Source organism: Mus pahari, chromosome 11 (assembly GCF_900095145.1).
Source record: "Mus pahari chromosome 11, PAHARI_EIJ_v1.1, whole genome shotgun sequence".
NCBI lineage: Eukaryota > Metazoa > Chordata > Mammalia > Rodentia > Muridae > Mus > Mus pahari.
In genome coordinates, this window is record NC_034600.1 from 31647003 (window position 1) to 31662329 (window position 15327).

The 15327-nt window shown below is 44.8% G+C and overlaps 2 protein-coding genes across 2 annotated transcripts in view; both read right to left on the minus strand.

Moving 5' to 3' along the window:
- The window catches only part of Cenph (centromere protein H), a 15693-nt gene extending 11051 nt beyond the window's left edge, over positions 1–4642 (minus strand). Inside the window, exons 1-4 of the mRNA XM_021208681.2 lie at positions 4441–4642; positions 2602–2657; positions 1596–1644; positions 1143–1217 (exon numbers count right to left, since the gene is read on the minus strand). Of these exons, the coding sequence (XP_021064340.1) occupies positions 1143–1217; positions 1596–1644; positions 2602–2657; positions 4441–4556 (296 nt within the window). The 5' untranslated portion in view covers positions 4557–4642. The remainder of the gene's footprint in view (positions 1–1142; positions 1218–1595; positions 1645–2601; positions 2658–4440) is intronic.
- Positions 4643–7853: 3211 nt separating this feature from the next.
- Positions 7854–15327, minus strand: Ccnb1 (cyclin B1). Its single transcript, XM_021208301.1, has 9 exons — positions 15210–15327; positions 14572–14742; positions 14323–14478; positions 12423–12605; positions 10585–10743; positions 10214–10450; positions 9843–9983; positions 9125–9235; positions 7854–8887 (listed from the first exon to the last, which is right to left on the minus strand). The coding sequence occupies exons 1-9, from the start codon at positions 15228–15230 to the stop codon at positions 8780–8782; spliced, it is 1287 nt and encodes a 428-aa protein (XP_021063960.1). The 5' UTR covers positions 15231–15327; the 3' UTR covers positions 7854–8779.

Genomic DNA, 15327 nt, shown 5'->3' on the forward strand with positions numbered 1-15327 from the left:
CTTTTTCTTTTTTTTGTTTTTTTTTTGTTTTTGATTTTTCGAGACAGGGTTTCTCTGTGTAGCCCTGGCTGTCCTGGAACTCACTCTGTAGACCAGGCTGGCCTCGAACTCAGAAATCCGCCTGCCTCTGCCTCCCGAGTGCTGGGATTAAAGGCATGAGCCACCACGCTCGGCTCTAAACATCTTTTCTTGTTCCTCCCTTTTCTTTCCTTACTGTCCTCTTTTTGGAGGTAGGGTCTCACTACTTAGACATGTCTGTTCTGGAACTTGCTATATAGACCAGGCTGACCTTGAACTAAAAGATCTACCTGCCTCTATATTCAGAGTGCTGGGATTAAAGATATGCCCTACCAACTACACCTACTTCTCCCTCCCCCATTTAACAATAGGTTACCCCTGTGTAGCTGTGGGAGCGACCCTGTTTGAATGTTAACTGCCTTGTCAGCCATAAGTGCTTACTTATAGTCTTGGCCTTAGTGGAAAAGTACTAGCTTAGCTGAGATTTCTGTGGGAAAAAGTTGAGGCCTCTATGGTGAAGTACTACCCCCAGTTAAGAACAAATAGCTATAGATCTTGTGGACAGGTATCTAGCAACCCATTCTGTTCTGTTTCTCCTGCTGTGTTGGGAACAAAAAGGGGGCCCTTGGGGAAGAGGGGGAGGGGGAAACCCACAGCCCAATGCCCCATACTGCTGAACTTTTTACCTAGCGAATATCTTGCATTTGGGAACAGGTGCGTTCTCCCAGAAACAAAGCGATTCTGTGTCACCCCTCCTCCCCATACCCTGCTTCTGTGGGCATAAAACCTGCCTGGAAATAATAAATAAAAATTTGACAGCTTGATCAATCAGACTTGCTGTCTGTCCTTGTGTTTCTCGCCTCTCATTCTCTCCACAGGTGGTTCCTCAGACCCTGTTTTGACTGTCCCATGGGCCGGGACATGTAGCTAAGGCTGGCTTTGAATTCATGGCCCTCCAGCTTCAGTCTCCTGAGTGCTGGGGTCACAGGCTTTTGTCGCTCTGCTTGGCTTCTAATCATCATTTAGTTCAGCTTAGTTTAAACCCTCCACCCCCAACCTTCCCTCATTGCTCAGGTTTGCATCTATCCCCTAATTCTTATCTTTCGTAGCAAAGTAAGAATTACCTGCTCAGTGCAAGATTTTGCACTTCAATATTACATTTTACATCTTCAATTTCATTCTCCAGGTCTTCAATTTTACTATTAAAGAAACATGAATGAATTTCAGCAATGTCAAAGTGGTTACTGAACTGTGTACAAGCTTCTCCTTGGGGAGAAAGTTGAACACCTTTATTTGAACAGAAGGAAACTACAGCCCACCACCCAGAAGCCTGTCTGCACAGCTGGGGAGCTGAGCTGAGTTTCTTTGCTAAGCATCTAGACCATGTAGGGCAAGCCAGACAGCAGAGAAGCAACCAACCCGGAGTGCCAAAACCCCACTGCAAGTCACCAAGCTCCCAACTTAGGCCTGACTTATTTATCTAGAATCATAAAGGAAAAGAAAGACAGCCCTGGAATGCAGATCACATGACTACATCTTAGTAAAAGCCACAAATAAAAGATTAAAATATAACATACACTTCAATCTGTTTTTCTTGCATGATCTGTTCTGGAGTTTTTTCTTCATCTACAAGTAAAAAGTTTTTTTTTTTTTTACGTCAGTAACACTTTTATTAAATAAGTTTTTAGCGTGTATGTGTGTACACCAGGAAGTACATGTAGCAGTCACAGGACAACCTGTCAGGTTAGTTCTCTCCTCTAGAGTCAGTGGGTGCTAGGCCCTGAACCCTGGGCATCAGGCTCGCAGACACTCACCTGAACGGCTGAACAGTCTTGTTGTCACCCTATCACACTTCTTAATTATATTGCTTACCTTTTTTGCTACACAAAATGCACACAAACAACTGATGGGGTTTCACTGTGTAGTTCTGGCTAGCTTGAAACTCAATAAAGAAATCAGGTTGACCTAAAACTTAAAACTTAATGGAGATTGGATTCTCTCTACTTCTCAAATGTTGGAATTAAAGGCATGAGTCACCATGCCTAAGAAAACCACTTCTTTGTAAAACTGACTTTCTTTCCCAAGAATACCATTGTAATGGTTTGTATATGGTCGGCCCAGGGAGTGGCACTATTAGAAGGTGTGGCCCTGTTGGAGTAGGTGTGTCGCTGTGGGTATAGGCTATAAGAACTTCATCCTAGCTGCCTGGAAGTCAGTCTTCTGCTAGCAGCCTTCAGATGAAGATGTAGAACTCTCAGCTCCTCCAGCACCATGCCTGCCCAGATGCTGCCGTGCCTCCTGCCTTGATGATAATGGACTGAACTTCTGACCTGTAAGGCAGCCCCAAATATATATCATTCATTCATTCATTGGGGGGGGAGGGGCTGGAGATGGCTCAGCGGTTATAGAGAGCACCCAGATGATAGCTCATAACCTCTCTCACTCCAGTTCCAGGGGATCCAATAAATGCTTTGGCTTCACGAGTATAGACAAACAGCAGGGAAAATACGGATAAATATAATTTTAAAACAAATAGCATCCATCAGCAAACCCACGAAGCTGCTTGGAAATGAAGTGACTTACGTGCGTCAATCATGGACTTGTATTCTAAGAGCTGTTGCTTTGTCTGAGCTCTCAGCCTGAAAATGGAAAAAAAGGCAGATAGGAATTTATGGACGGTGGTTATAGTCATCACGCAATGAGTGAAACGGCTTCAAAGGCTGCTCATGTAGCCTCGCTGTATTTAAAATAGTTGACAAGTGGAAGACATAAAATGGAAGACAGCGGGGAAACAGCACCTTGGAGAAAAAGTGAAAAATGGAATTCTTACACATTCATCAGCCAGACCAAAATGTGGTTACTGAAAACTACAGGTCGGGAGCCCGAAGTGATGATAGCCAGACTCCACCAGCTTTACGGACAGACTGTAATATTTTCAGGAGGGGCTGGAAACATGGGTCAGCCATTAAGTGGGTACTGTTCTTGTAAGAGGACCTGAGTTTGGTTCCCAGTACAATCACCTCTAATTCCAGTTCCAGTAGGAATGTATCACCTCTGGCCTCCAAGGGCCACACCCCTGCACGTACATAGATAGCTCTACACACACACACACACACCTAAGAATAATGGAAATACTTGTTTTTATTTGATATAGGATTTCTCTGTATAGCCCTGGCTGGTCTAGAACTCACTCTATAGACCAGGCTAGCCTCAAACTCATAGATACATCTTTTTACCCCTGCCTCCTGAGGTTAAAGGCATGCACCTCCCTTATGTCCCCTATGCAGTTTCAAAAATATATCTTTTTGTTTTGTTTTTTGTTTTTTTCGAGACAGGGTTTCTCTATATAGCCCCGGCTGTCCTGGAACTCACTTTGTAGATCAGGCTGGCCTCGAACTCAGAAATCTGCCTGCCTCTGCCTCCTGAGTGCTGGGATTAAAGGTGTGCGCCAACACGCCCGGCTTGTTATGCATTTTAAAGGTCAAAAAAACCTGTTAAGGGCTGGTGAGATGGCTCAGTGGGTAAGAGCACCCGATTGCTCTTCCGAAGGTCCGGAGTTTAAATCCCAGCAACCACATGGTGGCTCATAACCATCCGTAACAAGATCTGACGCCCTCTTCTGGAGTGTCTGAAGACAGCTACAGTGTACTTACATATAATAAATAAATCTTTTTAAAAAAAAAACCTGTTAAATGTTTTTTTGTATGTTTGTTTGTTTTCTGCAAAGACCCACACAGCAAATAATTTAGGACTTGGCAGTCATATAACTTGTTTTAACTATTTAACTCTGCCCCTGTAGCAGAAACCTGTGTCCCAATAGACTTTATGAACACTAACATTTGGATTTCATGTATTACAAAATTTTTGGCTCCTATCTCTATTTAAATACGGAAAAACTATGCTGTAGTTGAGCTGTATGGCTCTTGCTACGCATACACCAGATGCTGTTTTTCTTAGCTTGAAGAGTTCACCACAGGCAGTAGGACAAACTTGGTCCGGGCCTTAGACTAAAGTTCCTGGACACCAAATTTTCCCTAAAAACTGCTGACTGGAGAGTATCATCGTCCTTGTAGGACGATAAACAGAGGCCAGCAGAGGGTCTTAGTCCTCAAGGTGAACTGTGCCCCCCTCCCTCCTGTAACTTGGCGGTGCCAGCCGGGACCACAGTGGCAAGCCAGGACGGGAGGACCGGTCGCAAGCCTGGCTAAGGACCCGCACTGCGCCACGCCCTTCCGCAGAATGTCCCACCCCAGCCCATTAGCCTCTCTGCGCCGAGGGCATCCTTTGCGGCTCTCTTCCCCACTGACAGGCCTAAAGCGGTTAAACTGATGGTGCCTCAAGTCTCGGAGCCCTACATCCGCCAGGGAGACTGAATCTGAACCCAGAGCCTCCCGAGTGGGGGAAGATGCCCGCCGGGAGCACCTGAGCAGCAGGCTGATGCGGTCTTCGATGCGCTCCTCCGCGGCCTGCGACACACCCCGCTCCTCTCCGCTGGCCTCAGCCCCGGCCACAGGCCTCTCCCGCGGCTGCTCCTCCATCGCAGAGGCCGCAGGTCTGATCCGCCCAGAAAATAACCCAGCTGCTCTTCTTCCCGCCACCAAATTGACTCCCGGAAGTTCATACCCCCTTCGTCCCGCCCCTTCCGCCCTGAGTCTCACCTTCTGCTTCTCCCCTTGCAGAGGGTTGCCGTGGTTACCGCGCTGTGTTCCTTTCCCAGAACTGATTCTATTCCTCTAGCTAAGACTTGCACCAACACAGGCCATCGAAGGCTGTGGGTAGGGATAGATGGAGATGTGGCTCAGTGGTAGAACTCTTACCTGGCATGCCTAGTGCCTTGAGAAGACTTAGGATATAACTTAAGCTATATCTTTAGAGTAGCCCAGAGGGGGAAAAGTTCTTGCCTAGACAGGTATCAATAGTCGTCCTGCCTGGGCGCTGTTATTGCCCCTATTATTACACTCTAGGTCAGGCTTTGGAGGATGGGTGTGCCCTGCAGGGTGGGATATGTGAATCCTGTTTGCGCAAGTGGCTGCAAAGGCCAGAGGGCATCAGATTCCCTCCAGAACTGGAGTTACACGCAGTTGTAAGCCACGTGATGTGGGGGCTAGGAATCGAACCTGGATCCTCCAAAGAGCCAGTGTTCTTTTTTTTTTTTTTTTTTTTTTTTTTTTATAGTTTTTTTTTTTTTTTTTTTTTTTTTTTTTTAAAGATTTATTTATTTATTATATGTAAGTACACTGTAGCTGTCTTCAGACACTCCAGAAGAGGGAGTCAGATCTTGTTTTGGATGGTTATGAGCCACCATGTGGTTGCTGGGATTTGAACTCTGGACCTTTGGAAGAGCAGTCAGGTGCTCTTACCCACTGAGCCATCTCACCAGCCCGAGCAAGTGTTCTTAACCACCGAATCATCTCTCTAGCCTCTACTCTCAGTTATTTATTTATTGTCTCATGCAGCCAAAGCCGATCTTGAACAATCCTCTACCTTTCAAGTACTGAGAACCTTGCAGTATTATATTGAAAGGCGTTCTTACTGTTCTGAGAACAGATCTAGGGTCCCTGTTACAGCTCCTGAGGTCCATACCTCTAGCTTAGTGGAGAAATGAATGCCTCAACCAGGAGGCACTGCTGGCACATGTTCTCCAGACTTTACCATGCCACGAACCCGCCCTTCCAATTCCATGCACTGGTACTCCATCCGGCTATCAGTGAAAACTCTATCAGAAACAGGGAAGGGTATGTGTAATTCTAGAACAGGAGGTTGGGCAAAAATGTGATGAGTTCGAGACCAGGCTAGGATACACAGTAGGTATGAGACAGAGAACATGTCTGAGAGTTGGAATTGGAAATCCCATTGAGAACTGGGTGCTCCCAAGTGTCTGCTTCCTGACTCGAAAGGTTACAACTGAGCCTTGATGTTGAGAGGTGAAAATGCTGTACATGCAAAGGCTTATTAGTGAGCCTTTCATGGTCACTTGAGGGACAAGTCCTTGCAGAACAAAACAGAAGCTCTTCGAAGGGAAGGGCTGTGGTCCTTCATAGCTATTTTCCAAGTCGATCATACCATGCTTATTGTTAACCCAGTCCTGTTATCAAAGTACTACAGCTGCCATTTGTCTTTTAAGATTCATTTATTTACATATATGAGTACACTGTTGCTGTACAGAGAGTTGTGAGCCTTCTTCTGATTGTTGGGAATTGAATTTAGGATCCCTGCTCACTCAGTCCCTGCTTGCTCCGGCCCAAAGATTTATTATAAATAAGGACATTGAACCAGAAGGCGTCAGATCTCATTTACAGGTGGTTGTGATCCACCATGTGGTTGCTGGGATTCAAACTCAGGACCTTCTGAAGAGCATTTAGCACTCTTACCCGCTGAATCATCCCCACCAGCCCCCTACAGCTGCCTTTTAAAGTTAAAAACTCAGACCCCACGGCACAATGTTGGGTTGGAAGGGGATGGATCTAGAAAGAGTTTGGAGGGGGTGGAGAATGGAGGAGTGGGTGGCAATAGAATTAAAACATCTTATGCCAAAAGTAAGAGATTTAAAGTCTCTACATGAGCTGTTAAGTATATACTTGTTACTAAACCACATGTGAGGCCTGAATTAGAGTCCCCCCCCCCCACACACACACCACAGAAAGAAAACAGAGGAATGAGGAGTGAAGCACCCCAGCGTTAGGAGGGGAGGACTGAGATCCAGCTCACACCAGCACCACATTCGGAATGTTCATCCTCATGTCCACAGAAAAACCACAAATGCAGAGCAAGCAATCCTATCCTGCCTGCCCCAGTCCAGCTCATGTATCACCACCACCTGCACTGAAGAATGCTGGAAAGGAAGCAGAGATACTAGGAGCCAGGGGACCAGAAAGACTGCTTGAAATCCTGTCTCTTCAATGTCAGGGAAGCTACGCCCATAAAGTCTCAACACTAAACAAGCCTAAACAAGCCTTCAGCAAGGGTGATGCTAACACAGAAGGGCAAAGTCAGGACAACTACAGTGGGCAGTGCTGACATTATATACATACAAGGAACACTACTGAGCAGTTATATGTACATGCTTATGAACATATACACCAAAATAAAAGTCAGAGGCCATGACCTTGAGAATTCGAGGCGAGGGTGGGCTAGATGGGAAATTACACATTTCAAAAAAATCAAAAAAGTAGTTGATTTTTCACAAGTGAAAAACCCCAGCATAAGGTAAAGAACCTCAGGATTATACAGTGAAGGCCCAACAAGAAGTTTCTAAGCAACAAGACACATGCAGGTCTGCTCCAAGCTAGTGCAATATACAGGTAAAACCTGCACTGGCAACTAAACACAATCTAAGTTCATGTGGCCAATACTTGGTAAGCCGCGTGTAGCCACAAAAACTCTTAGAAATTCCTATCACAGGCTGGAGAATTGGCTTAGAGGTTAAGAGCATTGGCTGCTCTTCCAGACAACCTGGGTTCAATTCCCGGTAGGCAAATGTCAGTTTATAACTAACTCCAGTTCCAGGGAAATGACATCCTTCTTTTATTAAAAGAGAGAGAGAGAGAGAGAGAGAGAGAGAGAGAGAGAGAGAGAGAGAGAAATCCTGTTATTACAGGGGAATAACACCATGGGAAATTATAATTTCAAAAAAAATCAAAAAAGTAGTTGATTTTTCACAAGTGAAAAACCCCAGCATAAGGTATGTACAGATATGTACACTTAAGATTACAAGGCACACACACTTCTGAGTTGGCTGACCTTGGTTGAAAATCTAGAACTATGTTTATTAGCAACATAAAGTCTCCACATAGCAAAGACAACATAAACAGTCAAAAGGGCAAATGACAATTTTGAAAGCTTTCCATCAATAAAATTTTATTCAACTTGATATCAGATGTATAAATTAAAACATCAAATGAGACAGGATTCTTTTCCAGTTGACATTACAAGACAGGAGTGGCATCTTGGTATGGTGGCGGCCATACCCATCTGGCTGTCAGAACTGAAAGCACACCCCCGGGAGAGCCACTACGCATGAAGCCAAGCAAGACATTAAACATCATTTAAGAACACCGTGGAGGGCACTGAGAGAATGCACTTGAATACCCCTGAGGGAATGACTGACTCTATTACATATAGTTTGTTCACACCAGGAAATGCAATATAGGCATTGAAAGGAATGCTGATGATAAACCCATATAAAAATATTTCCTTGGCAGTATGTGCATGATTATATCTATACAGGATACACAAGAGTACACCCTTATCTGTTGATATTGAGACTTGGGGGCAAATTCTTTTTAAAACACACCTTTAATTTTGAACATCCTATTTTCCAATTAAGAACAAATAAATAATTACATAACAAAGATACTTGGTTTCAGATCTTGACAACCCAAGAGACTGTGGTTGAAGGTGGCAACCACTGGAAACTGGAACAAAGGACTAGCTGGTAGATTAAGAGTTTAAACTAGAGCGAGGCAGAAGACATGATAATATAAGGACACACACTGAAGGATGTATACAGACATATAGGCTACAGATATATACATTAGTTGGATCCACTATTAAAACTAGATGCAGTTTTTAATATACTCCTAAAAATAAAATTCTGCGACAAACTCCATTAGCCTAAACTCAGAAGCACAAGATTCAAATGAGTTAAGCTATGTAAAAGAAGTCACAACCTTTATTGAAGAGCAAGTAAACATGGTAGGTGTCCTATGTACAGGCGGCACATGGTGCCAACTGCATCTGCAAATGTAGCAGTCCATTGGAGTTATGCCTTTGTCACGGCCTTAGACAAATTCTGAACTAGTGTACAGTTCAGCTGTGCCAACGTGCTGATCTTAGCATGCTTAGATGTTGCATACTTGTTCTTGATAGTCTGTAAGAGAAAAGCACTACAATCAAGGAAGACAAAGACAACCCATGCCAATGGGGTGTGGGTTTTTTTTTTGGGGGGGGAGGGAAGAGGTAGAAACAATGTAATTATATTTTAACGTAAAAAATGAAATCAAACAATCTTTCTATAGAGTCCTGGCTGGCTCTAAACTTGTTTCTCCCTGCTTTGCACAGTGGGACTATAGGCCTTAAATCAGCCTTCAAATTCCAATGGACTCACCAGGTGCTTTGTAAGGCCACAGTTCACCATGACTACATTCTTAGCCAGGTGCTGCATAACAGGAAGCAGGGATTCTTCAGTGTAGGATAGGTAGTGCTGAAGAGTTGGTGTCTAAGAGAACAAAAACATGCTTAAAACACCAGCGGCTTTTATAAACTTTCTTTCTTTCTTTTTTTTTTTAAAGATTTATTATATGTAAGTACACTGTAGCTGTCTTTGGATACACCAGTGTCAGATCTCATTAAGGATGGCTGTGAGCCACCATGTGGTTGCTGGGATTTGAACTCGGGACCTTCAGAAGAGCAGTCAGTGCTCTGACCCACTGAGCCATCTCACCAGCCCTTTTATAAACTTTCTAGATGCTATTAAGAGTCTGGCGGGTGGACAGTGTGATCACACCTGAAACTTAAGACATCTCTTTGCCCATGTATACTGAGCTCTAATCTAAGCACAATATTGTGACTGTGGCTTCTCTATCCCAAGGTCAGGAGAGCTCCTGGCACCTCCAAGGATGGGCAGGTTTCTTAGATCACTTGGTGTGGCTTCCTTTCTCCAAAGGGTGTTATCCTGAAGACTCAAGTTAGCCACAGAAGCAGAGCCACTCTAAGATGGCAGCACAGCATTTATGTTCACGTGCCTTCCGCTTAGTGGTTCCAGGAGAGTGATGTCAGCACTAAGTGGTTGTTTCCATGCTTGGGAGTTTGGTGTGACAGCTTACCCATTCACCGTTGTCAAGAATTTTCAGTGCTAAGCAGAAAGCCCCAGCTGCAATTTGAGAAGGAGCAAAATGCACCATGTCGTAGTCCAGCATAGAGAGCTCCATGAGGTATTTAGCCAAAGTGTGCTGCTCAACGTCAACCTGGAACAGACCCACACACCACTCTAAGCTGTTAGCACGAACTCAAAGCCCTGCCCGGGACTACAAACTCTCAAAGACAACTGTCCCCAGAAGGTCTTAAGAGTAACCACATAGCATGTAGTAGTTAGGTGGGCAACCTTATTTTTAAAGTGTCTAATGTATTTGACATTTTAAGCTAATAGCTGCCTTTTCTCGTGTGGCAAAACAAACATTTCTCAAGAAATCTGTACCTCTCCAATTTTAGATGCTCTCCGGAGGAAGTGCAGAGGCAGAGGGCGACCCAGACTGAAGTTCAGAACCCTGAGAATCTTCATCTCCATCTGTCTGATCTGGTGTTTAGTGTAAGTGTTGTTAGTCACAAAGGCGAAGTCACCTATTTCTGGAGGGTACATCTCTTCATATTTGCTCGCAATAAACATGGCAGTTACACCAACCAGCTGCAGCATCTTCTTGGGCACACAACTGTTCTGCAATGGCAAGTTCAATCAACAGTATGCACTAAAACATCCCAACTGATAACACCTTATCTCCCAAGAAAGGATTCAGTTTCAGGCTAGGTCTAATAGCTCAGCAGAACTCTCAATTACTGAATGACACATACCTGCATGAACCGATCAATAATGGACACAGTCATGTACATGGTCTCCTGAAGCAGCCTAAATTTCATCTGAACCTGTATTAGCCAGTCAATGAGGATGGCTCTCATGTTTCCAGTGACTTCACGACCCTGTAGGTATTTTGGTCTAACTGACTGCTCTTCCTGCAAAAGAAAATGTCAGCATCACACCATCCACCATCTGTGTCCATAAAGACCAGTTAAGGAACCTCAAATAGTGAGGGCAGAAGTTCACCAAGAAAGCAAGGTTCGCAAAGTCATAGCAGGCTCTCCACACTGTTGACAGAGTGACCATTCAGTTAGCCAGAACTACTGCAGCTCACGTCCTGTACCCATCATCATCACCTCAGATCTTTTCACTCATAATTAAAGAGTTTTGCGATGCGGAAAAAATAACTTTTAGATCTGCTGGAAAGCTGCTCTACGTTATAAACTCAAAACACCAACAGTACAACACCAAACCAAGTTCTGCAGTGTTAGAACACAAATCTTTAGAAGTATTGTACAGGATGTTAAAGAACGGGTATCACAACACGGCTTCATGGACCCCAGGACCAACATAAAGAAAGGCAGAAGGGGAACCTACTCTTGGTTTTGCTTTTCAAGACAGGGTTTCTCTGTGTAGCCCTGGCTGTCCTGGAACTCACTCTGTAGACCAGGCTGGCCTCTACCTCAGAGGTCTGCCTCCCTTTGCCTCCTCAGTGCTGAGATTAAAGGCGTGTGCTGCTGCCATTCCGCACGGGAACCAACTCTTCAAAGCTGTCCTTTGACTCCCACATGTGCCCACCCACACAACAATGCTTGAAAACACTATTACAAAAGAGACTGAAAAAAACAATCAAAAAAACCCAACAGCAAAAAATCAATGACAACCTGAGAATACAAAGCTAGGATATAGTTCAGTGGCAAAGTGCTTGCTCAGCATGCACCATGTCCTGTCTTCTGTCCCTAAGACTAGGGGGACAGGGAGGGTTTAAACCTGATAAATCTACATTAGCTATAGAATACCTTGTTTCAAAAGATAAAAGGGCAAGTCCCATTAATAGAAGCTTTCCAAGTTGGCAAAAGCAACTTCCATTGTTCTCAGACAAGTACATGCACACTGACACAGAATGCCTGGTGTGTGACAGTCACCGTCCCTTAGCCATCTACCCCCCCCCACCCCCGCCTTAGACCCACAAAGATAGGACTTTCACATTGTGACATGTCTATTTTAGGAAGGTAATCTCCCAATATAGAAATTTTATATTCACAGTGGCAATTCCACTTCATGGGGTTAATGACTTTATTTTTAGTGTTTCAAAACTAATAATAGTGTTTCGAGTGCTATTTGTTGTCAAAAAATGTCAAGTGCGCTATTGATAAGAAAATCTTTAAGGCGGGCGGTGGTGGCGCACGCCTTTAATCCCAGCACTTGGGAGGCAGAGGCAGGCAGATTTCTGAGTTCAAGGCCAGCCTGGTCTACAAAGTGAATTCCAGGATAGCCAGGGCTACACAGAGAAACCCTGTGTCTTGGGGGGGTGGGGGGGGGGAGGAAGAGAACGACCTTTGATAGCTGAGTTGGTGTCACACCACTTTAATCCCAGCACCCAAGAGGCAGAAGGATCTCTGTGAGCTCCAGGCTAACTGGTCCATGTTTATATGTGAAAAACACACACACAAAATAAACAAAGTATAAAAAAAAAAAAATAAACCAAGTACATATAGTGGAGCACCCCACTTTACAGAAATATTGATCCAGGAAGATCTGAAACAGCAAGAGTAAGGGCCTTTAATAAAGCTAGCTGCAGTTAGTAAAGGCAGACTGTAATGACAATACTGACCTCCAGCTGTCTGAGATAAGCATAGATATCTTTCACATATTCACTACAGAGGTTTGGGTCAGCTCCATCATCTGCGTCTACGTCACTCACTGCAAGGATTACATCCGAGAAAGCCTGACACAGATATTCTTCTGCAGGCGCACATCCAGATGTTTCCATTGGGCTTGGAGAGGGATTATCAACCTTGAAAAAGAGAGGCTCTGTGAAACAGGCTCCATTAGGGGAAGGAAAGTCAGTATTGGTATCTCCAATTCAGCACATCATTCTCAATAAATGTAATTCATTTTACTAATAAAGGAAAAGCATTTCAGATTCTTTCCCCCAATTTCTTTTTGGGAAATGATTAGCACTGGGCTGGAGTGATGGCTTTAGCTGTAAAGAACATTTGCTGCTTTTGCCAAGGGCTGGAATCCAGTTTCTCTTCAGGAACCAGGACTCCACCTCAGCTCCAGGATATCTGCTGTCCTCTTCCAGCCTCCTTGGGCCTGCGCTCATGTGCAAACCCACGCCCCACTCATGAAAAACATAAATATAACAAACAACAAAAACTAACAAACAGAGCCAAGCACAGGAATACAGGCCTTTAATCCCAGCACCTGGGAGGCAGATCTCTGTGAGACGACGCCAGCCTGGTCTACATTGCAAACTCCAAGGCAGCAAGATCTGGTCTCACAAAAAAAGAAGCCCATTTAGATTACAGCAGTTTAAAATAGGAAAAACTAGGCTGGCAAGCCCAGTAAGGGTGCCTGTTGCCAAGCCTAACAACTTTTGGAAGAACTTACTCAAAAGTTGTCTTCCGACCTCTATAACTGTGTATTCAGATCCTAGCGACCACACTGGGTGGCTCACAAACGCCTACAACTCCAGCTCCAGCTCCAAAGAACTCTCTTCAGGCCTAACACGCATATACACATACATATACACACGGTTGGACACAGACACACAAAAAGTACTCTAAATACTAGCAGGTAAAGCAAGTCAAAGGAAACAGATAATAAAGCCATTTCCATCAGCTCAGCACCACGTGAGGTTGATTCAACAGAGTGCCATCTTTATTCAGGTGTATCCAAGTTCTTGATTACAGAAAGCCCAGGCTAGCCTTGAACTTGCAATCCTCCTGCCTTGGCAGAAGTGCTAAGATTACAAGCATGCATCAACCATCACACCTAGTAGTGAAATCTGGTGCGTTTCATGTGTATGCTTTTTTTTGTTGTTGTATATTTCTCTTTTATATTTTAGTACTCAAGGACTGAACCCAGGGCCTCCTAATATGCTGAACCCAATCAAACAGGCTACAAACTCAGGCAAACTTCATTTTTAGGCTTAAATGTTAACCCATTATTATCTTTTTTTTTTTTTTGGAAAACAGAGTTTCACTATATGTAGCTCTGGCTGGACTGGACCACCTGCCTCTGGGCCAGACAGAATACTGGGATTCTGTCTGCATCCTATTTAATTAATTAATCTTATTTCTGTCTGAAAAGGTATTTTTTTTTTAAAAAAAGAGCAATTAAAAACATTTGGTCTGAATATATCATCCCAGCATTGGAGAGGGGGGAATCTCAAGTTCAAGGACAACATGAGCTACAGAGACACAGAAAAGAAAATGATTTATGCCCACCTCTGGATCCCAGATCTCAAGGGGCAGGCAAACCTCTGTGTCCCAGGCCAGCCAGGAGTACATAGTGAGACTCTGGTGTCTACATAAAACAAAAGCCCCACCATATTTATCTGCCACCATCTGACACAGGGTGCTAATACTCACCCCAGAGTCGTTAATGCACGGAAACTGTTTTTGCTAGCCACTCAATAATAAATGACATAGTTAAATGCTGTCATGTGCATCAAAGTGAAATGAAGTCAGAGAGAAGAGATAAACTTTTAAAAATGCTAAGTTTACCAAAATAGGTTCAGGAGAAAGCTTCTCTTCTCTAACACGTTCATGTTCAGATTCAGGCTCAGCAAGTTGCACCTCTGGTTCACACACAGGCACCTTCTCCACAGGTTTTGGTAGGACTTTAACAGTACCTTTTCCAGTACCTAACGTTTTTGCTTCCTGTGGACGAAAGGGAGAGAACAGAATGGTTTTCCAAGGGTGACAGCTAGGAGATGGGACTTTTCAGGTTAATTGGGCCAGGGCGATAGTTACCTTTTTCAGAGGCACTCTTGCCTGTACCTGTTCGCTGACTTTATTACCAATGTCTCCAAGAGCAGTTCTNGGTCTCAGCCCAGGCTTGGAAGCAGCAGTCATTGTCACAGGCACACGCTTGGCGCCTGCCATACTGACCTTGGCCTTATTCTCTGTGTTAATTTTCGTGTTCTGAAAGAAGTTAAGAACCCCTTGAGAGAGGATCCACGGCAGCCCCCAGAAAGTCACGGGTTTTATTACGGCGGGACCCAACTAAGGAAAGCAAGGGTGGTAGGATCTAGCCTCCGGCCCTAACAAGCAAGTTTCCACCCAAATCTTTCACCTACTATCCAACTTCCCCTTAAGTCCTAAGCCATCCTAAACACGGTGAATTTACATCGGAAGGGGCGCCATGAAATCCTCCGTCGTCGACAGCTCTCCGGGAAGGCGAAGGGTTCAGTCTGGGCCTTCAGCATCAAGAGCACAGCACCCACTCCCCACAAGTTCTGCAGCCCAGATAGGTGCAGAGGTCTTTCTCACCCTCCATAGGGTGGGTCCTCCGCTCCCCGGCCTCGCCTGAGCCCTCCGGGATCCCCCTCCCCCTCCGGGGCCCACGATCTTCTCCCGCCGCGACGACGGCAGCGCCTGGCCCGACTCACCCTAGTGACCCTGAGCGCCATGGCTCCTCCAGAAGCAGAGGTTCCCCGATCCGAGAAGACACCCTAACCTCCGGCTACCCACAGCTAACAACTAACAGCCGTTCCTCCGCAGCACGCC